Source organism: Mobula hypostoma, chromosome 3 (genome assembly GCF_963921235.1).
Source record: "Mobula hypostoma chromosome 3, sMobHyp1.1, whole genome shotgun sequence".
NCBI lineage: Eukaryota > Metazoa > Chordata > Chondrichthyes > Myliobatiformes > Myliobatidae > Mobula > Mobula hypostoma.
The window spans coordinates 62447449-62470718 of NC_086099.1; the positions used below are offsets into that span (position 1 = coordinate 62447449).

A 23270-nucleotide genomic window follows, 5' to 3' on the forward strand; every position below is an offset into this window, starting at 1 on the left:
CTTTGTCCTTTATTTTCTTAAACCTTTCACTTCTTTGACTCCTTGACTGTCTCATTAATCTCTTGAGTAGAGAAACACTAATGGATATCCTAGTGTGATTTAAATGTTAGTCTTCTTTGTTCCTGTTGACCCTTCTCTACTGGCATTGACAGTTGTGGGAGTTTCCTGTTGTGGTAATTGAACCTTCAGGCTTCTGTTTTACCTGTCTGTCAGAATATTACTATCACTTCCAAAATCTTCAATCCAAAGATGGTGAGAGACTTCTTCTGTAAGTTGAAGCAAAAGTTAAAAACTTCTGCTATCTTGTTGAAGAGAACATTAACTTTGAAGTTATGTTCTTCCAAGTCATTGGTACAAATCTGCAAGTTTGTACTGTAGTTCAAGATGTAGAAGTCTAAAGGGAGCATCACAGCAAGTGCTAAAGAATATTTCAGTTGTAAAGGTTTGACACAAACTAGTTACTTCAAGATGTGACGTACAGAATGAATGGAAGTATGGACAGTGGGCATGTGAAGCAAGAGTAAGTGAGTGGAGTAGAGCTATTAACATCTTCAGGAAGCAGAAATTCCATATGAACCTCAGCAGGAAACAATAAAAACACTTAGCAGAGAAATTCCATGAACACCAAAGTCCCAGCCTTACTCAGTTATTCACAAGTGATTCTACATATATGGAATGAGAAGCTGCACAATTCCTTATCACTTGCAGTGAAAATTCAACTCAACTGTCTTGTGCTATGTTGTACTTTATGGGGAATTCTCTTCCATTAATTTCACCAGTGGAGACCAGCTTCAAGGGATGGCAACATTTTTAGATAAATGGCCTGACTTCTAATAACTTTGGATTCTTTGGAAAGTGTCTAACCATCAGAAGAATCAAATATTTTAGCAATCTGTCAAAGTTTATTTGGAATGCTGTGGGTGAGTTTTTCCACCCTGTTGAATTGGCATTTTAATTATATTTTCTCACTACGCATGTGGTATCTCTGAATGTGTAGGCATTATTTTTTTGTTCACATTGACGGCATCTGAATTGGCGGCTAACAGAATTAAATTGATGACTCTGCAATGCTTGACTTTGTTGCAGTCTCAGAAATAGTGAAGTATGAGGCTTCCAATGGTAGACTTTGTGTATGATGCTTCAATGCAAGTCTGGTTGAGGCATATTGGGAATTTGGTGGTGGAGTGATGTGTCCGGTATAAAATGCCATTGAAGCAGCAATCACTGACATTCTCCACTAGGGGATCATTAAACTCCATGCAGCACTCAAAGTCTTTGGGGCTTGCTTTCAAGGCTTTCTGCCCCCACTGCACAATGCTAGGATATGAATTCACAGGTGCTGTACAAGATAATAACATCCTAGATTTAAATAAAAATTGTATGGCTTCATGTTTGCTTCGTTCTTTTAACTATTTAGGTTTAGTTTCATTCTTAAAATTATTTTTAAGTATCTTTGTTAATTCATAAAAGTTTATTTTGGATGACTAGGTCATAATTTTTACAGTTGGCAAAGCTGAAGATGGTCTTTGCTGGCTGTCAATCCTTTTGTGAGGCTTTCAGGTAGGCTGTTGCAAAGACCATGTCTGTGGAGTTCAAGGTGCTTGGACTGGCAAGATGAGTTTTCCAAATCTCATTTTGGTTAGAGTAGGGCTTGGAAACTCTGTAGATGGAAATCGTGGATGGGGGCTACTGGGCAGACAAGGTTTGGCCCAAGTTCGCCATGTTCACTCCATTTCATTCAACAGTCAATTTGCATGGTAGTTCCTTTAACCATTTTATGATGCTTTCATATTTAGACCCCAAGGCTTAAATCTTTGTTTCCAAGTTAGACATACAAACATGGAATGTTCTCAAACTTAATTGACTACTTTTTTTCTATTTTATCAGTTATGGACACCTTGACATCTATGGTGGACTCAATGGTAACCTAAACCGGCAGCATCACCGGCTAGAGTCTCGTTACAGCAGCAGCTCTGGGGGATCCTATGAAGAGGAGAAGAGTATGTAAATTGGTTTCAAATCACGATGCAGAGCCTGGTTTCGGTTTAAAGTGTGTTTGCCACTTGGGCTGAGTCTGCTGGGACGTTAGTGTTTCTTAAGACTTCTGACTAAATGCCTGGAGTTGATGGGGATAATATTTAGGACTGTACAGACTGCACTCATACAGAACTGACATTTTCAATGTTATGAATTTTAGCAGAGTGCTATTTGGAAGGGAGGGTATATAATTTGAGAACAATTATACTCTGCACAGAATAATGTATATAAACATACTTGACATTGTCTGGGCATAAAATTAAATCAACTATTTAAAGAACTTGTTACTAACTCTACTACTACATGTGTATTTAAAAGGTGATTCCATGCCAATGTATGCGAACTGGAGGCTGAAAGTGATGGAATTCAACAAAGCAGAACCATTGCCGTTTCCTCCCTCAGGTGGAAGCTGGTCACCACTGGCTGATTATTTGCCCGAGACTGGTAACCCAGGTGTACCCTTACAGAGGTCAGTGAATACTAAAGCAGTTACTCCCAGCCTCCTATAAAGCTAATGAAATTAAATAATTGTAATGTCCTGTTTACAATATTACTGAATTCATATGCTCCTGTTGTTCAACAAAATTTTTTCTTGGTGTTTGATCTGTATAGAACATATTTTGGCATATTATATTTCCGATTTGATTGTTAATGTACAGTCCAGGTTAAATTTTGAATTATCACTTATGTTTTAATTTAAAATTTTGGATCATTAGATATTTTTGTAGTTTACAATCAAGTTTCAGCCTGTAAATCAACACTGTAGCTTTGTTAGTAAAGCTGCTCCAACAACTTGGGTTTAATTCTGACTTCCAGAGCTATCTGTGTGGAGTGTGCAGTTTCTGTCTGCAACTGCGTGTGTTTTAACTGGATGCTCCAGTTTCTTGTCATCCCAATAGGATTTTTGCAGGATATGTAAGCAGGTGCTTGATGGTTGGTGCATACTCAGGGTCTGTTTCTGGCTTAATGGTTCTCTCTGATTTCTCATCAAGTATTTAAACTTCCACTGGATTGTATTTGCTTTTCAAGGTTAATATGAATATAGATTTGAAAAGCAAAGTCAACCTTGCAGATCTTAAAACAGTTTTTTTAAAAAGTTGACAAAATGAAAGATGAGGACCCAGGTAAAATTTGATTTTATTCTGTTAGATGCAAGCATATGAATAAGCAAAGCAAATTTAGAAATCATCTTTATGCTGCATTTCATAAGACCATGAGATATAGGAGCAGAATTAGGCCATTTAGCCATCGAGTCTGCTCCACCAGTTCATCATGGCTGATGCATTTCCCTCGCAGACCCAGTCTCCTGCCTTCACTCTGTACCTCTTCTTTCCCTGGCCAATCAAGAATCTATGCAATCATCTCGTTGTTGAGCTCAAAGTTATTTCCATTTTAAGCAGACCATCATGATTCCTTGTGAAGATATGGGAATTAGTTGACAGGTGGTGGTGGCTTAATGGCAGTATTCTCCTAAAGGTGAGGCAGAGCCGTGAAACACGTGTTTTGTCTGTCTTAGGTATTCTGCATTGTAGCCACAAAGTACTCATTGTGATGTAGGCACAATGACATAGGCACTTTGTGGCTTGTTCACATAGGAACTTATAAGGGAAGAAAACAAACTAGAATCTTGGATTTATCTCCGGAAGAGTTAATTAAAATGTCCATTTTTTTTAGGTTACTAAATGTTTTCTGGTACATTACTTCATTTTATGGAGGGTGTTTTTGTGTACCAAATACTATCCTCATACCTGATTAATCTGGGATGATTTGCCTTGCAATTATGTTGATTAAGGCTGCGTAAATTCAGTAATTGAGTGATATCTTCTTTTTCAGGAAAACTTGATGATATTGATGGACAGTTACATTCATGTATTGAAAATCAAAGTAAATACTTTTTCTTTATTTCCCAGGTGTAACATAGCCGTTATCCTTCTGACAGACCTTATAGTTGATCACAGTGTAAAGGTGGAATGGGGAAACTATATGCATCTTTTGCTTCATGCAATATTTATAGGTAACTCTTGCTGTGAAATTGTTTTGTTTTTGATGTGCGGTGCAGAATGCTGAGTTAAAATGATGTTCAGAGTGATAATGATTTGCAGAGCGATTATGATGTGCATCCATAGCTCTCCATAGACAGGATTAGGCAGGATGTTACAGAGAAACCAATAAAAAATAAAGTCAACTTGTTACTGCAGCAAAGTCACAGTACAACTATAAGAAACATGTTTGTGAATTTTACAATGCATTTTGAGATAGGAAAATCAAAATTTGAAAACAAAGAATATTTTGAGAGGGAGACAGTGTTCCCTTTTTGGATATATCTTGTTATGGCATTTTAAAAGTGTATGATTTTCATAATCATTTAAATTTGTATATTGTACAAAAACATCTGTATTTCCTATTTTATCTCTTTAAATCGCACAAATGTATTTGGTTATGACAACAATTGTGTACAAGTAAAAACGAACTCATTCCTGATTTTCTTTCTCCATTACAAAGGATTTGATCACCAGCATCCTGAAGTTTATGAACATTGTAAGCGATTGCTTTTGCACTTGCTTATAGTAATGGCTTATAATAATAATGTTCAAGCTATGGCCTCGGTTCTCCTCAGAAACAGGGATTTCAGTGAACCTAAGGTGCTTACTGTCAAACCAACCACTCAAGTAGAGTACAGTTTTACAGGTCAGTTACTCTTGTGTATATCATAAATCAGTGTCAGTCTTTTTGGATTCTTTGTCATTTGATTCAAGGTCGGTTAATAATGGAAAGTAGAATTAAAGCAGGTCTTCCGTCCTCAGGATTAGACTACATTGACGGAAGTGTAATGTGTCACTGAAACAGTTATAGCCAATCAAGGTTAAAATATGATTAACACTTATTTTTGAGGAAAATGACATATTCATCATCCATATTTCCAACTTTAGTATTGTTGCTATTTTCTGTTATTTTTGTAACAACAGTTCCAGATGTTGAGATTAGGGAGGAAATAAAGCATTGAACAGCAAGTACAGTTGATTATTTTTGTAACTGAAGCTAGGTCATTTAGGAGATAAACTTTCTAAGAGCTCAATCTAAAATGAACAAATCTACTCATTTAGAAAATAACAAATGAAAAAACTCAATCAAAGGATTATACAAGCGATTGTGTTTTCTGTGTTGGTGTTAATCATAGTTTTCATATACCTATATAAAATGTGGTCAAAAATTGATATAATAGCTTAATGGGTTTATATTATAATTTTTTTTATATTTTAAAAATTCCAATCAGTTCCCCTCCTCCTCCTCCACCTTCCACTGTCTGGCGGAGCTAGTCCTCAACCTCAAGAATATCTTCAGCTTCTCTCACTTTCCCCAAGCTCAAGGGGTAGCCAAGGGCACTAGCATGGGCCCCAGCTATGCCTGCCTTTTCGTTGGCTATGTGCAGTCCATGTTCCAAGCCTTCTCTGGGAATACCTCACAACTCTTTCTGCGCTACATTGATGACTGTATTGGTGCTGCTTCATGCAGATATGCTGAGGTTGTCAATTTCGCCAACTTTGCCTCCAACTTCCACCCTGCCCGTAAGTTCACTGGGTCCATTTCTGACACCTCTTTCCCCTTTCTCGATCCCTGTGTCTCCATCACTGGAGACAAACTGTCTACCCGTATCTTTTATAAATCTACTGATTCCTGTAGCTATTTTGGCTATAGCTCTTCCCACCGTGTCTCCTGTAAAAATTACTGTTCCCTTTTCTCAGTTCCTTCCTCTCTGCTGCATCTGTTCCCAGGATGAGGCTTTCCTTTCCAGGACATCGGAGGTGTCCTTCTTCAAAGGACAGGCTTTCCTTCCTCCATTATTGATACTGTCCTCACCCGCATCTCCTCCATTTCCCGGACATCTGTGTTCACCCCATCTTCCTGTAGTCTTAACAGGGATAGAGTTCCTCGTGTCCTCACCTACCACCCCATGAGCCTTCACATCCAGCACATCTTTCTTTGCAAATTCTGCCACCTTCAACTGGATCCTATCACCAAACATATCGTTACCTGGCCCCCACTGTCCGCTTTTTACAGGGATCTATTCCTCTGTGATTCTCTTGTCCATTTGTTCCTCCCTACTAAACCCGTTTCGACATGTCGGTCCGTGGCCACCTACTCTGCCATGATGAGGCCACCCTCACAGTGGAGGAGCAATATCTCATATTCCTTCTAGGTAGCCTCCATATTGATGGCATGAGCATTGATGTCTCCTTCCAGTAATTCCTTCCCCTCCACCCCCACCTCTTAACTCTACTCCTCACCTTCTTATCAACTCTCTAGTGACCCTGCTCCTTCCCTTTCTATCATAGTCCACTCTCCTCTCAGATTCCTGCTTTTCCACCCCTTTGCCTTTTCCACCTATCACCTCCCAGCGTCTCACTCTATCCACCCTCCCCCACCCATCCGGCTTCACCTGTCACTTTCTAGCTTACCCTCCTTCCCCTCCTCCCACCGTTTTATTCTGGCATCTTCCCGCTTCCTTTCTAGTCCTGTTGAAGGGTCTCGGCCCAAAACATCGACTGTCATTCATTTCCACAGATGCTGCCTGAACTGCTGAGATCCTTCAGCAACTTGTGTGTGTTGCACTGCAGAATCTGTTGTGTTTATATTTTAATGCATTATTAGAATTTGGTATTTTAAATGGTTAAATTCTAATTTTACTGCCATTTTACTTTGAAGTTTAATGTTTTTAGGAAATATTCTTCCAGCAGGGGGCAGTGAATTTGCACCAGATTACCAGCCATCGCCAATGACTGACTCAGGACTCAGCTCAAGCTCTACCTCTTCTAGCATCAGCCTGGGAACTACCAGTGCTGCCATTCCCCAGCTTACTCCCACCGTTCTAAATGAGGTGGATATTCCTGCAGATCAGGATGAGAAGGTGAAAGCACTCATTGAATTTATAACAACAAGGTAAGGTGATTTGAAAGTTGTAAACAAAATTGACATATGCAAGGTTTGAAAATAGGTGTCAGTCAACACTTGAGTTATTGCAATTTCCATCCTTAAAAAAAATTGTGGGGTTTCAATCTGAAATTGTGTATGAAGACAAGTAAACCAGGCTTAGGTTGATGTCTGGTGTTTTTAAAAAAAGGAAATTGCTTAACCAGTGTTCTATGCCTATAAATTTGTTGTTCAAAATTTTCTAAACCTTCAAGGTGTTTGTTTCAATGGCTGTGCCGGGGTACACAAAGGATTATCTGTATTCTAATGAGTTCATGCTGGTTTATTTTGTTACTCTAGTTCAGAACTGACGTATAGTCAGTTTACTGATGAACAAAAAGGAATGAACAGTTCTTCGTCTTTTCCCTTAACTCATTTGGCTCCTCCATAGGCTTATTTCTTTAGTAGAAAAGTGGATGAGAAAAATAGAAACCACCGGACTTTCGGGGGTGCTAATAGGGAGTGAGGTCGTGTTCTTGATCCACTCCATTACCTCTGATCCTTATCCTATGATCAGCTACATTTAAGCTAACTTTTAAGGCACCGACCTTTACAATACCTTGCAGTTGATTGTCATTACATATTTCGATGTTTTTAAGGTCCGATATGTCTTAAGAACGGGAAAAACAGCAAACCTCCTGTTAGACCGAAAGCTACCGACCCCCCTCCTGTTGAATCGGCAGTAACTGTGCAAGCTATATCGGATTTGATCCGGGTGGAGATTTCATCTAAACCGGAGACAATCATCAATTAAATTGATAAGATGAAAACAACTATCACGGAACATCAGACTGCTATATCTAATCTCCAAGTTCATACACAACAGAATGAACGCAAAATGAGAAAAATTGAAGAAGCAATTAGTACAATGAAGAAAAAACTTGATTACTTACCTTTAAAAATTCTGATTTAGAATGCAGAAGGTGTCGTCAGAACATAAGAATTATCGGGCTCAGAGAAGCCGCCGAGTCTGAAGACCCTATTAAGTTTTTCTCTTAACTTTTAACAGATTCATTTCCCACCTTGTTTCCTGATCAACCACCACTATTGGATAGGGCTCACAGGATCCCATTATATTCATCTAAGTCAGACAAGCCTCGGCATGTTATTTTACGATTTCATTATTTTCAAGACAAGGAGAAGTTGCTTCGTTTTGCTCGACCTAAAGGCTACATTGATTTCTCAGATCTCCGCTTTCGCTTGGTGGAGGATTTTAGCAAACAGGTTGGCGACCATCGTGTTCGTTACAGATCTGTGATGGCGGAATTCTACAAGATGGATTCAAAACCAGTTCTGCTACATCCCGCACGTTTGACGATCCGATTGTCTGATGGGTCTTCCCGTTGTTTTGACTCTCCGTCGGAAGCTCAGAGCTACCTGGATCAACCTTCGCCTTCAACATCCTAATCGCTCTATTAAATCATCAGTGCCTGATTGGAGGCTGTTAATCTGTTAGTTTTTAATTTCCTTTTTTTGCTCTATCTGAGGGCAGAAGTATTTTTTTTTGTTTAATCAATATGGTTGCCAAACTTTTTTAACTGCGTCATTCCTCCTTCCCTGGGGATTCTGGGTGGCCACTCCCACAGCATCATTTTTCGCACATACCTGAGGCCTTAAACTTCGTAATTTTTTTGCTAGTCTATGCTGATATTTCATCTCCTTTCCTAATTATACGGTTTGCTCTATGTCAACGCTTTTTTATATATATATATATATATATATATTTGTTTTTCTTTGTATTATATTTGTTTTTCTTTGTATTATATCATTTTCATTTTAATCGGTGTACTTTTTGATTTTTTCACTCTTCTACTGTTTTACAATTTTAGTTGATCTTTTTATATATGCACTTTTCTATTGAGCGTCAATCGGAAGCCACGGGGGTAGATTTAGTGCTTGCTGCTATCTGGCCAATCTATTTTAGGTTTAGCTTAGGGGTTATGGGGTGGGGGTGGGGGGGGCTTCACTTTTCAGTTTTTTTTCTTCTTGGGCTACTCATATATTATTGAGAAAAATAGAAACCAGAGTTTGGAACAGGTAATCTGCAGCACTGAAGCATCACACCGTACGTAGAGAATGTCTAGATAAAGGTCAATACGGCAGTGTAGCCTCAGTGATTCCCCGCCTGAGTCAAAAAAATGTGTTTCCTTGATAATTGAAATAAGTTGATGAAGGAATAATGAGGGCTGTGACAACCCCGTTGTGAAAATTTGATACACCCATATCTAAAGGAGGACATTAACTCAGTGTCTAGATCATCTGATCTGCAATTTTCTGGCTGCATCTCTTAACACATGAATATGTAGTATGTTGATCCTTACCAATTTGGTTCAGTTACTTGCAATTTGACTGCTTCATGCTTGGTCATCCAGCTGTTTGAGAGTGCAGTGATAAGATCTGACATAACTACTAACAGGTTTTTGTGTTCTTCAGCTGACTTCAGAGTGCACTTATAATCATGTCTGTGCAGATAGGTGGTTACAAGGTCCTGTCAAGTTCTGAAAGGTTCTTTGTGCTTTGGCAATCTGTGTATCATGTAAAAGATTGCCATAGCCTGCTGCACTCAGCATAAATTTGCCAAGTAGTCAGAAAGATTTAAGCTGATGAATGCAATATGATTCAATGGCACAAAGTTTCATTTCAAGAGGGTGACTTCAGGGGGAAGTTCTGACTGAAGTTTCCATTAATCAAATGATACTGTGAACTCTAAAGTTCAGAAGAAAATCATGTACTCTTGCAATTTGTTTTAATAATAATGTTTCTTAGCAAGGATAAGTTGAGAGTAGATATTTCAACAGCAAAATGTACGGAATCATATCAGATTTGATTTAAATCTTTGTCCCATTTTGACATAACTTGTAAACATCAGTAAAAGAAAGTACCCTGATCTTTATGAAATAAAAAAACTGCTTTCTTTGCAGAAAACACAAAATATTATAGTTCAATAAAAAAGCAAGCTACCACAGTTTAGCAGGGAGCTTGGTGTCCCGTTCTTCCCCCCCCCCAGTGAGAGAGGAAAGGGTAAGAAAGATTAAATTCTCATGACTTCCTCCGGGGGCATTTGTCACTTGGAATTGGTCTAACCCAGCTCTTACATTGTCTTTGTTCAGAATTATAGTATATACTTTCTGAATCTTTAAGCGCAAGAGAAAAGAATAATTTGCTTTGCGGATTACCAAAGCATGTATGATTAGCGATTGAAGGTGCCACATTCCATGATGTTAACTACACAGGCACTGAATGTGAAGTTTATCAAGTGACATTTTCCTGCTGTTGTTAAGCATAACACTCTGGGTGTCTCACATCCTTCAATGCCAACATCTGTTTGCACAAAAATACTAGTATTTGAGGATATGAATATCTATTCAAATGCCTTTCTTGCGTCATCCATGAGAACCTGCATGATATCAGCTAAAAAATCCATGAGACATTCAGTGCAGTGGCATTGTTTGACTCTGTCCCCAATGTATAAGAGAATTTTGATACACTGTGGATTCTTGGTGATTAATTTTCTTTATCAATTATCACAGATCAATTTATACCCTTAATGCCATATGCCATCAATATCAGAGAAAGAACTATCCTCAGTTTTACTTGGTCCCCCATGAAAATTTTTGAGGTCTCTTATTGCATTCAATCATGTTCAAATCAGAAATGGCACTTTTTGTTTCCCAAAGTAGTTAGTTAGTTTCATGGAACATACGAGTAAATTGCCATTATTTGATATCATTTATCATTTAATTTGACTTTTACATTGTAGGAAAATGACATCTGTTTATATTATAATTGCTCTAAAATATCCGCTCTTCTTTTCTTAAGAAAACGAGGGCCACTTTGGAATCATGAAGATGTCTCTCCAAAGAACCCCAACATTAAAACTGCTGAACAGTTAACTGTGTTTTTAAAACATGTAATGTCCATATTCAAGCAATCTAGATCAGGTAATTAGAACTTTTATTCTAAATTTTCAAATCAAAATGGTTATAATCTGAGCATTTAAACTTTTAATCGCGGTCTTTTTTACTGAGTTTCTTTTTGGTTCTCCCCAAACCAGGTTTTCAGCTGGAGCAACTCCTCAGTGAAGTGGCCTTGCAGACAGCACTTTCATGTTCAAACAGGCATTATGCTGGAAGATCTTTCCAGATTTTCAGAGCTCTAAAACAACCATTGACTGTATCCACACTCTCTGATGTACTGTCAAGACTTGTTGAAACAGTTGGTGATGCAGGCGAAGAGGCTCAGGTGAATAATTAACTTTATTCAACCCAGATAAATGTTCAACTCAGATAAGTGTGAGGTGGTTCATTTTGGTAGGTCAATGACAGAATATAGTATTAATGGTAAGACTCTTGGCAGTGTGGAGGATCAGAGGGATCTTGGGGTCCCAGTCCATAGGACACTCAAGGCTGCTGTGCAAGTTGACTCTGTGGTTAAGAAAGCATACAGTTCATCAATCGTGGGATTGAGTTTAGGAGCCGAGAGGTAATGTTAAAGCTATATAGGACCCAGGTCAGACCCCAGTTGGTGTACTGTGCTCAGTTCTGGTCGCCTCACTACAGGAAGGACGTGGAAACCATAGAAAGGGTGCAGAGGAGATTTACAAGGTTGTTGCCTGGATGGGGGAGCATGCCTTACGAGAAGGGGTTGAGTGAATTCAGCATTTACTCCTTGGAGTGACGGAGGATGAGAAGTGACCTGATAGAGGTGTATAAGATAATGAGAGACATTGATCGTGTGGATAGTCAGAGGCTTTTACCCAGGGCTGAAATGGCTAGCCTGAGAGGGTACAGTTTTAAGTAGTTAAGAAGGAGATGTCGGGGGTAAGTTTTTTACGCAGAGAATAGTGAGTGCGTAGAATGGGCTGCAGGTGACAGTGGTGGAGGCAGATATGATAGCGTCTTTTAAGAGACTCCTGGACAGGTACATGGAGCTCAGAAAAATAGAGGGCTACAGGTAACCCTAGGTAATTTCTAAAGGAAGGGCTATTTTTGGTGTTTACATGGTAATTAGCAGCAATGAACTTGATGTCCTTGGCGTTTTTATGAAGATTACCAGATGCTCTGTGATGTATGTTGACATCGCCAAACTTGGCCGAGGGAATAAATGAGGCTGGGGAGACTCAACTGTGCTTATTGCCTCTGGTCATCTTGGAAAATTCTTTTATGTAGGCAACATCCATTTTCTTTATCCTTTCAGTTCCCCTTTTCTCAACTATTCAGCCTTCCAGCAGATATATGTGCATCTTCAAGTGAAAGCAGATGTACTCAGTACATCTCAGTACTCATGTACTCAGTAGGTCAGGCATCAATCTGTCACAGATTGCATATTTTTCTGTAGAACTGGAGAAATTAAAGATAGTGACTGGTAGCTGAAGTAAGTAAAATGGAGTTTGCTAGAGCAACAAGAGAATAAATTAATTGTCCTAACAAATGACATTACAAAGCTCTGGGGGAAAGTAATTGATCAAGTAAAGCAAAAACCACTGAAAACAGGTGCAAATAGGAGTGGCAGTTTTCTTGTCAAAAAATCCCTATCTAAAATAATGGAGGTTGTGAATATGTTCTGAAATTTTTGAACTGAGAGTTCTATCTGGAGGGTCTTTATTCAGACGTTGGTAAAGCTTAAAATCCTGAAGCTAGAGAAATCAAAATGGGAGTCTTTGAACTTTGTACTTCTATAATTTTCATTCTTTGAATTCAGACTTCATTATTGTTTCTCTCAACAGGGTTTTGTTATAGAACTACTGCTCACTCTTGAGTCTGCCATTGACACATTAGCAGACACAATAAAGCATTATGACCTGCTTTCTGCACTTTCTCAGTAAGTATTGCTTGATCTTATTTACCACTGGTTTTTAAGAAGTAAGAAAAGTTTAATCCAAGGACGATGGATTTAAATTTGAAGCTGAGTATCTCTGGTTGCAAAGACTGTTTATTGCAGGTCTGTGGATCTTGATGCAGTTACACTGATCATTCTTAAGCTGCACAAGTGGTCTTAATGGTAATACATATTTGAAAATATTAACTGTAGAAATTGCAGGTCAGAAAGTTCTTGTGGAGAGAGAAATGGTTCGCATTTTGGTTGATGAGCCTTTCATCAAAAAAATTAGAGATGAAACTAATTTAAAATGCAGGGAAGTGGGGGTGGGGTACAGGTGAAAGGGATGCCAGAGATGGGGTGATTTGCAAGAAAGATTAGATGTCAAAATGGTGGCATGGTGGTGTACAGGCTATGATTTACAGAGCTTAAAATTAGAGTTGAATTCCTGCAGCCATCTGTGTGGACTTCTTTTGAGCATTTTGGTTTCCTTTCCCATGCTAGAAGACGGAGAGATTAGTAAGTTGTGGGCATGCTGTGCTGATGGCAGAAGCATGACAACACTTTTGGGCTTCTTCCAACACATCCTTGAACTGTGTAGGTCGTTGATACGAACAACAGATTTCACTGTATGTTTCAATGTTCATGTTGCAAATAAAGCTCATCTTTAAATCTTTAAAAGGTGTGAAGGTGCCAGGTGAAACAGTTATGCAGTTATCTGAAATTACAAGGATCAAGGAGGGAATATTGGAATTGCATGTTGGTGGTGCTGAAGGCTGTAATGTGCATAATCGGGAAGATGAGATAACAAGCCCTAGGTTCGCACTGAGTATCACTTTGATAGCGTAAGAGTGCAAAGACATGAAAGTCAGAGTGGCGCTTACGGAAAATTAAACTGAAGGCAACTAGGAAGTCGTAAACACAAAATACTCTGCAGATGCTGGACATCTCATTTCTAGGACATCTCAAATGTCCTCTTTCTTTAAGGATTGTGGTTTCCCTTCTGCTGTCATCAGTGATGCCCTCACCCGCATCTCCTCCATTTCCTGCACTTCGGCCCTCACACCATCCTCCTGCCACTACAACAGGGACAGAGTTCCCCTTGTCCTCACCTACCACCCCACCAGCCTCCGGATCCAGCACATTATCCTCCACAACTTCCGCCACCTTCAACAGGACCCCACACCTAAGCAAATCTTTCCCTCTCCACCCACTCTGCTTTCCGCAGGGATCGTTCCCTCCGCGACTCCCTGGTCCACACGTCCCTGTTCATGGATCTCCCACCTGGCACTTATCCCTGTAAGCGTAAGTGCTGCACTTGTCCCTACATCTCCTCTCTTGCCATCATTCAGGGCCCCAAACAGTCCTTCCAGGTGAGGCAACACTTCACTTGTGAGTCTGTTGGGGTCATCTGTTGCATCCGGTGCTCCTGGTACGGCCTCCTCTACAGCCATGATGAGGCTAAACTCAGGTTGGAGGAGCAACACCTCATATACCATCTGGGTAGTCTCCAGCCCCTTGGTATGAACATTGAATTCTCCAACTTCCAGTAATTCCCTCCCTCTCCTTTCCCCTATCCCAGTTTCACTCTGCCCCCTCCCCCAGCTGCCTATCACCTCCCTCATGGTTCCGCCTCCTTCTACTACCCATTGTGTTTTCCCCTATTCCTTCTTCACCTTTCCTGCCGATCGCCTCCCTGCTTCCCCTCCCCCACCCCTTTATCTTTCCCCTTACTGGTTTTTCACCTGGAACCTACCAGCCTTCTCCTTCCCACCCTCCCCCCACCTTCTTTATAGGGCTTCTGCCCCTTCCTTCTTCAGTCCTGACGAAGGGTTTCAGCCTGAAATGGTGACTGATTTTTTCCATGGATGCTGCCCGACCTGCCGAGTTCCTCCAGCGTGTTGTGAATGTTGTCAGGCAACTAGGAAGTCATCGTAGTGGTTGAATAAAGGTACTTGGTAAAGTCATCACCTAATCATGTTCAATCTCATATGTTGAGAAGACCCTATTAAGTACGAGCAAATTGCATTACAGGAAAAGTGTGGTTGGGAAGATGCCATTTTTAATCATCTTGCACTAAACTGAACTTCTGATTAAATGCTGTTAGAAAGAAATTGTGGAGTGAGTGAGGATGGGAGAGTGAATTGCTTGAAGGATATTCTGACTTGGCTCCCACTAAGAAAGTAATGAGGCAGCAACCTGTATCTGGGTCACAGACCCTCACCAGCAGTTTATCCTTTGCCTGAAGAGATTGTACAGGAGGAGATACCTTGCATGAGTTCGAAGTTGGTAAGGGTGTCGATCTCAGGTAGTAATACACTGGCAGCAATTTGCATATGCTTCAATTTTGGCATCTCTCTCTATCTACTTTCAGAATATGTAGTCTCCTAATTGTGATTAATTTTTCTGCATTAATAATATGTTTCCATTTGTGTATTGCCACTTAAAGTTTCCAGTCACATAACAAGTAGAAAAGTAAAAAATCAGAAAAGAAAAATTAAAAGAAAATAATTTGGAAAGCCAAATTAAGCATTCGATTTTGAAATTTGAAAGTGGTCTAAAATAGTGCAAGTAAGGGAATGAGCAGGATTTCATAAAGGATTGTGTGTTCTGCAATTAGGTAGAAAATTATTGTGTACTGACTTTGGATGATAAACGATGGTCATTTAGTTTGGCAGAGCAGGCTTAAATAATTCAATGTCCTGCTATTCCTATTTTGAATGTTTGTTATTAATCTGAAGCTAGGAGTGAATTTAAAATGAGGGTTTAAATCACAAAGGGAGTTATTTTGAGAGCAGAAAGAAAATTGTAACATTCTGCATTTGTTGCCTTTGCATGGTGATAGTCAAATTTGCATGCTCCTTAAACATACCAAATGATCTCTTGTATTTGTTCTTACCTTGTTGTAGCACACATTTGACTGATTCGTTAATCGGCACCAAGTTGGCAGCTAACAGGAAAAGCACTGGACAACTAAATCTAAGCACAAGCCCACTCAACACCAGTGGTTTCCTAACCCACTATAGTTGCCATGCAAGAAGTAACTCCTTGCGAGCTAGTCTGCTGGGAGACAGGCGTTGTGACAGACGTCGAAGTAATACACTGGATATTTTGGACGGGAGGGTGAACTATGGTAACTTAGCAAGGACTCGAAGCCTATCCTCTCTTAGAGAGGGAGAAATGCCTGACCAGCTTCCAACTACTGACCCGAGTAGCCTGATGGCCACCATTTTCTGGATAGCTGCAGCCCTACTGGAGTCAGACTATGAGTATGAGTACCTTTTGGCACTAAAATTGCTAAACAAGTTACTCACACATTTGCCTCTGGATAAATCAGAGAGTCGGGAGAAGATTGAAAAAGTACAGAGCAAACTAAAGTGGACCAACTTTCCTGGACTTCAGCAGTTATTCCTGAAGGGCTTTACCTCAGCTTCCACGCAAGAGATGACAGTTCATCTTCTGAGCAAACTAATTTCCATCTCTAGACACACTCTGGTGGATCCAGCTCAGGTGGCAGGTATGCTTCTAGATTTACATTCTAAATTACTGTGGCAAATTCTTACTGAATTTAGATTTGGGGATGGTGTATCAAGAAAACTGTTAATAAATATTCTCATTCATGTCTTAGGAAGCCCAAATTTACCTCGGCTGTAGCAACAAATAACATATTGGAAAGCAGTGTTCTTCGCAGCTGTTTTTAAAAACTAATTCAATTGTTTTTTTAATTCATATTTTTTTGTTTTCTGATTTCTTCATTCAATATATTAATCACCATTTATAAGCTATCTATGATCACTGCCCCATCCAAACTTGTTCCCCTTCTTTAATTTTATCAAACCTTATTTTGATATTTTTATTAATAAAATTTTGAATATTCAAGTACGTATATTGCTCCTAGACATTTTTCTCTTCTAAACAAAACAATGCTAGGCACAGGTACTTTTGGTCAGTAGAAATTTGTTTGCCATTTACTATTGCCTGCATATTTTTCTGATATAGAGGCAAACACATTACAACAAATGATTTGTTCTCAATTTCAGGACTTTACTTACTGCTGCTGCTATTCCTGACTTTGCTGATTCCAATGTAATATATATCATATCCCTGAAATCTTTCCATGTCCTGTCATCTGTTTTACAATGTAAAGCAATTTATTTTGCTTTTCTAGCACTATTACTTGCCCACGTTAAAAAGCATTTTCCATTTATCTTATCTCTCCAATCTATCCAAATGTAATTAGAATACCTTTTCTATGTAGCTTGAATTCTACTAGTGCACAACCCAGTCACCACCAGACTCTTCTATGGTCACGTGCATATACTAATACACACCTTTTCTAATTTGGTGTCATTCACAGAGTTAATTAGCTTTGTTTCTCATTTGTAGTTTGTTTCTGTGTACTATAACCAAAAGTGGCACCTGGAGAAATGCCTGATATTGTAGCGTTCTAGCTTAGATAATTTTGGACCCAACGAACTCTTTCCTCTTTTATATAGAATAATTCCGAGGTTCATAGTATAAAGAAACGTTTTGATATACAGCTGGATCATGGGTGTGGGAATTTCTCTTTCACGAAGACCACTGATGAACTCCAGTTAACTTTTTTGGTGACTTATGACTTCTCAAGTGCACACTGACTCTCTTCCCATACATTAAATTATCTTTTTTGTTCCTGCCTCTGTACAAAAAGTCTTCAATTAAATTCCTGAAAATCATTTAAAAAATGTTAACTATTTGTAATCTGCAAATGATACTGCTGCTTTTTTGTAACTTGTTGACTGTATAGATAAAGACGTGAGTACTCTTGTAAGTTTTGAGTAAATGAGAAAGTACAAAAGATCAGGAAAAGACATAGTTGTGCAGAGCACTGCCTTTTGGGATAGAGTTCCAAAGATTTGTAAAAAGAAAATGTATCTTCATCTTCATCCTAAATGTTTATCCTTATTCTGAAATTCCTTCCTCTAGTTTTTTTTTCCACCGATCTGAAAAAATAGCCTATCTACATCATTCCCTTTCAGCACATTGTTTGTCTCAGTCACCTGCTGTCCACTGATTCCAATGCTAGACACTAGACACTAGAATACTACAGCACATTACAGGCCCTTCGGCCCTCGATGTTGTGCCAACCCATATATTCCTTAAAAAGAAAGTACTACCCTGTAACCCTCTATTTTTCTTTCATCCATGTGCCTGTCCAGGAGGCTTTTAAATACCCCTAATGTTTTAGCCTCCACCACCATCCCTGGCAAGTCATTCCAGGCACCCACAACCCTCTGTGTAAAAAGAAACTTACGCCTGATATCTCCCCTAAACTTCACTCCCTTAACTTTGTACATATGCCCTCTGGTGTTTGCTATTCATGCCCTGGGAAGCAGGTACTGGCTATCCACCCTATTTATGCCTCTCATAATCTAAATTAAAATGCGTAGTGATTTCTTCTCATTTCAAAAAAACCTTCATACCAATATGACATGGAATGCCCTAAGATTCTTTAAAATCAACTCAAACAACTTTTATACATACTTAGTTGATATATCTTCTTACAACATAGAAGGAGATCATTCAGCCCATCAGATCAATGCTGATTCTCAGACCAAAGCCATCAGTCCCATTACCCCACTTTTTGAACTATAATATATTCTTCCTCATGTTCCACTAACTCAATTCTGTTTTTCCAACAAGCCATCATTTATAGTGCCCGTTAACTTATCGAGCAGCAGGTCTTTCAGAGGCAGGGGGAAACTGGAGTACACCAGAGAAAATCCTAGTAGTCTCAAGGAGAACATGCAAACTCCACATAGATAGTACTGAAAGTAGGATTAAACCCAGGTCACTGGAACTGTGAGGCAGCACCACCACTTGCTACACTACTGTGGTGTCCAATGTAGAAAGGAATCTGTAAAAGAACAAATAATGCTCTGGCATAAATTATAAATTGTTGAGACAATAGTAGATGAATTTCAGTGCTAACTTTTAATTGCATGATGTTGCCCAGAGAAATTAGGAGATTTGTTTTTGAACCAGCTCAAAGAAATGTGAGAATATTGTCAAATCTTCATTGGTGAAGACCATTCACTGCAGAGAAATAGTCAACTGAACAAACAAAATAGTTTCTATACTAGGTCTTTGAAGTATAGATTTAAGGTATGAGAGTTAAGTACTGTTTTCCTTTTGTTTTAATTTGCTGTCTGAATTTGCTTATGAGTTTGTTTTTGTAATCTATAATTTGGTATATATACTTTTTGTCAGGCCTGCTCAGGCAGGCACGTCCCTGTCTCCACCCAGCTAACAGGAGTCACCTGCCACACATTTCCAAATTACTGCCTGCAGTCCATTTAAACCCAGCTCTCATCCACAATCTTTATTCACTCATATGAACCAGCCAGCTCAAGCAGTTGTTGCTAGCCTTCAGTTACCTTTTTGCCTTGTTGTGTTAAGTACCTGTTCTCTCTTATTTTGTGGCCCCTTGTGGCTTGTTATTTTGCTCTTTGTTATTAAAATATTGTTTACTGCTAAATCGTCTCTGCTGCTATGCTTTTGGGTCGAGCCTCTACATTTCCTGTCACTCCTTGATGCAAGTATTTTTGATAATATGAGGTTTTTTCCAATGAAAAAGCAGAATTAAAATCATTTATTTGGCCCTTTAATGCACTACATATATGTGCGTAATCGTCAGAGATATGTGCCTACATATGGACACTTCATTTGCAATACCTGTAAAAAGTATTCACCACCCCCACCAGGAGATGGATACAAGAACATTTCCAAGTCACTGAATATCCCTTGGAGTACAGTTAAGTCAATCATCAAGAAATGGAAAGAATATGGCACAGCTGTAAATCTGCCTAGAGCAGCCCATCCTCAAAAACTGAGTGTGCAAGAAGGGGACTAGTGAGGGAGGCTGCCGAAAGACCTATGACAACTCTAGAAGAGTTACAAACTTTAGTGGCTGAGATGGGAGAGAGTGCGCAGACAACAACTGTTGCTCAGGTGCTTCACCAGTCGCAGCTTTATATGAGAGTGGCAAAGAGAAAGCCACTGTTGGGGAAAAAAACCTCTCATGAAATCTTGGCTAGAGTTTGCCAGAAGGTATCTGAGAGATTCTGAAAGAAGGTTCTGTCATCTGACCAAACACAACGCATCATCAAAAACCTGGATGCTTCACTGTAGCAGGACCTGGAAGGCTTGTAAATGTAGAGGGTAAAATGAATGCAGTAAAATACAGGGAAATCCTGGACGAAAACCTAATGCAGTCTGCAAGAGAACTGCAACTTGGGAGAATTTTTATTTTTCCAGCGAGACAACTGTAAAGCCAAAGCTGTGCAGAAATGCCTGAAAAACAAAAAAGTTAATGTCCTGGAGTGGCCAAGTCAGAATCCAGACCTCAATCCAATTGAAAATTTGTGGCTGGACTTGGAAAAGGGCTGCCCACTCGTGACCCCCATGCAATCTGACAGAGCTTGAGCCGTTTTGTAAAGAAGAATGGGAAAAAATTGTAGTGTCCAGATGTGTAAAGCTGATAGAGATCTATCCACATAGACTCAAAGCTATTCTGCCAAAGGTACATGTACTAAATACTGGCTTGCAGGGTGTGAGTAATAATGCAATCAATTATTTTGTGTTTAATAACTGTAATAAATTTAGAACAATCTGTAGAATTTTCTTTCACTTTCACACAAAAGTCTTTTTTTTATCAATCAGTGTCAAAAATCCATTGTGATTCAATGTTATAAAACATGAAAACTTCAAAAGGGGGTGAATACTTCTTACCGGCACTGTATAGTGAGCTAAGTGATAAAATGTGAAATACAATAATTTTTAAATCAAAAACAAATTAGCTCAGGTTTTTATTAATTCCTGTGTTCCTGGTAACAGCATTTTGATTGAACTTTTCAGTTTTCCTCTGAATCACTTAATTCAATTGGTTCCTCATCTAAGACTCAGATGAATTCCAGGAAGGGCAATAATGGAATGCGTGTGTTACTGACAGTGCTGTTGTGCCTGGAACTTGGGACTGGGAACCTGGTGCAGGCCTCCTGCCTTCCTCAGTGTGCACTGGTATGCTGAGGGCCTAACGTGGATCTGGCATCAGCTGGTGTTGGGTACACTATGTGTGTGTGCTGCACTACATTGTGGAACTTAGGCTGCACAGGTCTGTCATATACTGTTACCACAGAGAAATGTTTTGGGCTGGAGAATGTTGTGCAGTGAACAAAAGGAGGGCTAATGTTCTTAAGAATGTACTCCTCTCATCTAGCCCCTCAGTGTCTACAGTTCAGCACCATTTGAATATTGGTAACTTGTTTTCAAAAGTTGAGTACTTTGTTTTTGTACAAGTGTTTTTTCCCTTTATTTGCTTATTTGTAATGTTTTTAAGTGACTTCAATCACTCAAATGTGATTTTAATTAAATGTAATTTAAAATGTAAATTAATATTTTTTCAATGGCTTTTAAGTTTTGTAGTTAATTATATTTGTTTCATCTATTTGAGTATGGTTCTGATTATCAAAGATACTTAAACACAGTTTAAAAGATCAAACACAGCAGTGAGCGAACATTAGGCCTTAAGGGCAATTGGCAGTAGGGCCTCAAGATCCACCACTGACTACTCATTGCTTGCAGGTGATTTATGGAGTGATTACGGTTTAGAGACTTGGAGCTGGAGAATGTCAGTGGATTCAGAAAAATGGTGTGGTTTGTGTGTGTGGATGAAGCCATTCTGAGCACCATTCTCACACACAATGTCAGCAAGACCAAGGAATTGATTGTGGAGTTTAAGGAGGGAAAGTCTGGAGAAGGTCCACATTCAGGAGATAATGATGGAAAGTGTGAGCATAAAATGGTGCAGGCCCTTTGGCCCATGATGTTTTTCCCAACCATTTAACCTACTCCATGTTCAAACTAAACATTCCCTTTCACATAGCCCTCCATTTTCCCCCATCATCCATTGTCTATCTAAGAATCTCTTAAATGTCCCTCCTGTATCTGCCTCTACCACCACCCTGGCAGTAAGTTTCACACACCTACTATACCCCCTGTTTGACATCACCACGATAGTTTCCTCCATAAATCTTCTCTAAGATATAAGACATGGGAGCAGAATTAGTCCATTTGGCCCAAAGAGTCTGCTTCCCATTCCATCATGGCTGAATTATCATCCCTCTGAATCCCATAATCTGTCCTTCTCCTCATGACCTTTGACATCCTGACTTATCAAGAACCTATCAATATATCCAATGACTTGGCTTCCACAACCTTCTGTGGCAATCTTTTCCACAGACTCGCTACCCTCTGGCTGAGGAAATTCCTCCTCATCTCTATTTGAACTGGACTTCCTTCTTTTCTGAGGCCGTGCCCTCTGATCCTTGACTACCCCACTATAGGAAATATCCTCTCCACATCGACTCTGTTTTGGCCTTCCAATATTCAAAAAGTTTCATTGAGATCCCTCTTTCCTCCCCCACCCCCCCCATTCTAAACTCCAGAGTGTAGAGGCCCAGAGCCATTAAACTCTCATTGTACATAAACTCTTTCATTCCTGAAATCATTCTTGTGATCCTCTTCTGGATCCTCTCCAATGCCAACACATCTTCTTAGGTAAGGGTGTAAAATTACTCACAATATTCCAGGTGTGGTCTGATCAATGTCTTATTAAGCCACAGTATTGCATCCTTGTTTTTATATTCTGGTCACCTCAAAATGAATTCTAACATTGCATTTACCTTCACTACCACCAACACAATCTGTTAGTTAACTTTTAGGGAATCCTGCATGAGGACTCCCAAATTCCTTTGCACCTCTGATTTTTTTTAAAATTTTCATCCCATTTAGAAAATGGTCTACGTCTCTATTCCTTTTACCAAAGTGTGTGACCATACACTTCCCTACACTATATTCCATCTACCACTTCTTTGCCCAGTCTCCCATTCTAATTCCTTCTGCAGACTTCCTGCTTCCTCAACACTACCTGCCCTTCTACCTATCTTCGTATCGTCCACAAACTTGGCCACAAAACCATCAATTTGGTTATGTGGCCTCATATTGGCAATTTCTGCTCTAGATGAAAGCCACAAGCTGTCCACTCTATTTGTGCCTTTTATTTTGTTGCCCCCCCCCCTGCCCCCAACAAATTCACCTCTCATCCTTCTCTCCAAAGAGAAAAGCCCTGGCTCACTGAAACTATCCTCATAAAGACATGCTCTCCAATCCAGGCAGCATCCTGCACTAATCCCTCCACATCCCTCCTACAATGAGGTGACCAGAAATGAACACGAGTATTCAAAAAAAAAATGTGTGGCTTGACTAGAGTTTTATAAGGCTGCAGCCTTACCTCGTGGCTCTTGAACTCAGTTCCCCAATTAATGAAGGCGAACACATCATATACCTTCTTAACCACCTTATCAACTTGCACTGCATCTTTGAAGGATCTACTGATGTGAACCACAAGA

The 23270-nt window shown here is 39.5% G+C and overlaps 1 protein-coding gene across 17 annotated transcripts in view; it reads left to right on the plus strand.

Annotated features, from left to right (window-relative positions):
- Positions 1–23270, plus strand: part of fryl (furry homolog, like) — a 376544-nt gene that overhangs the window by 268572 nt on the left and 84702 nt on the right. For 8 of the 17 annotated variants that reach the window (XM_063043177.1, XM_063043178.1, XM_063043163.1 and 5 more), the window contains 9 exons: positions 1888–2000; positions 2356–2506; positions 3948–4051; positions 4540–4725; positions 6756–6975; positions 10825–10946; positions 11060–11247; positions 12731–12825; positions 15732–16339. In XM_063043177.1, the coding sequence (XP_062899247.1) occupies positions 1888–2000; positions 2356–2506; positions 3948–4051; positions 4540–4725; positions 6756–6975; positions 10825–10946; positions 11060–11247; positions 12731–12825; positions 15732–16339 (1787 nt within the window). The remainder of the gene's footprint in view (positions 1–1887; positions 2001–2355; positions 2507–3947; positions 4052–4539; positions 4726–6755; positions 6976–10824; positions 10947–11059; positions 11248–12730; positions 12826–15731; positions 16340–23270) is intronic. The other 9 variants (XM_063043167.1, XM_063043172.1, XM_063043181.1 and 6 more) reach the window with 2 other exon arrangements.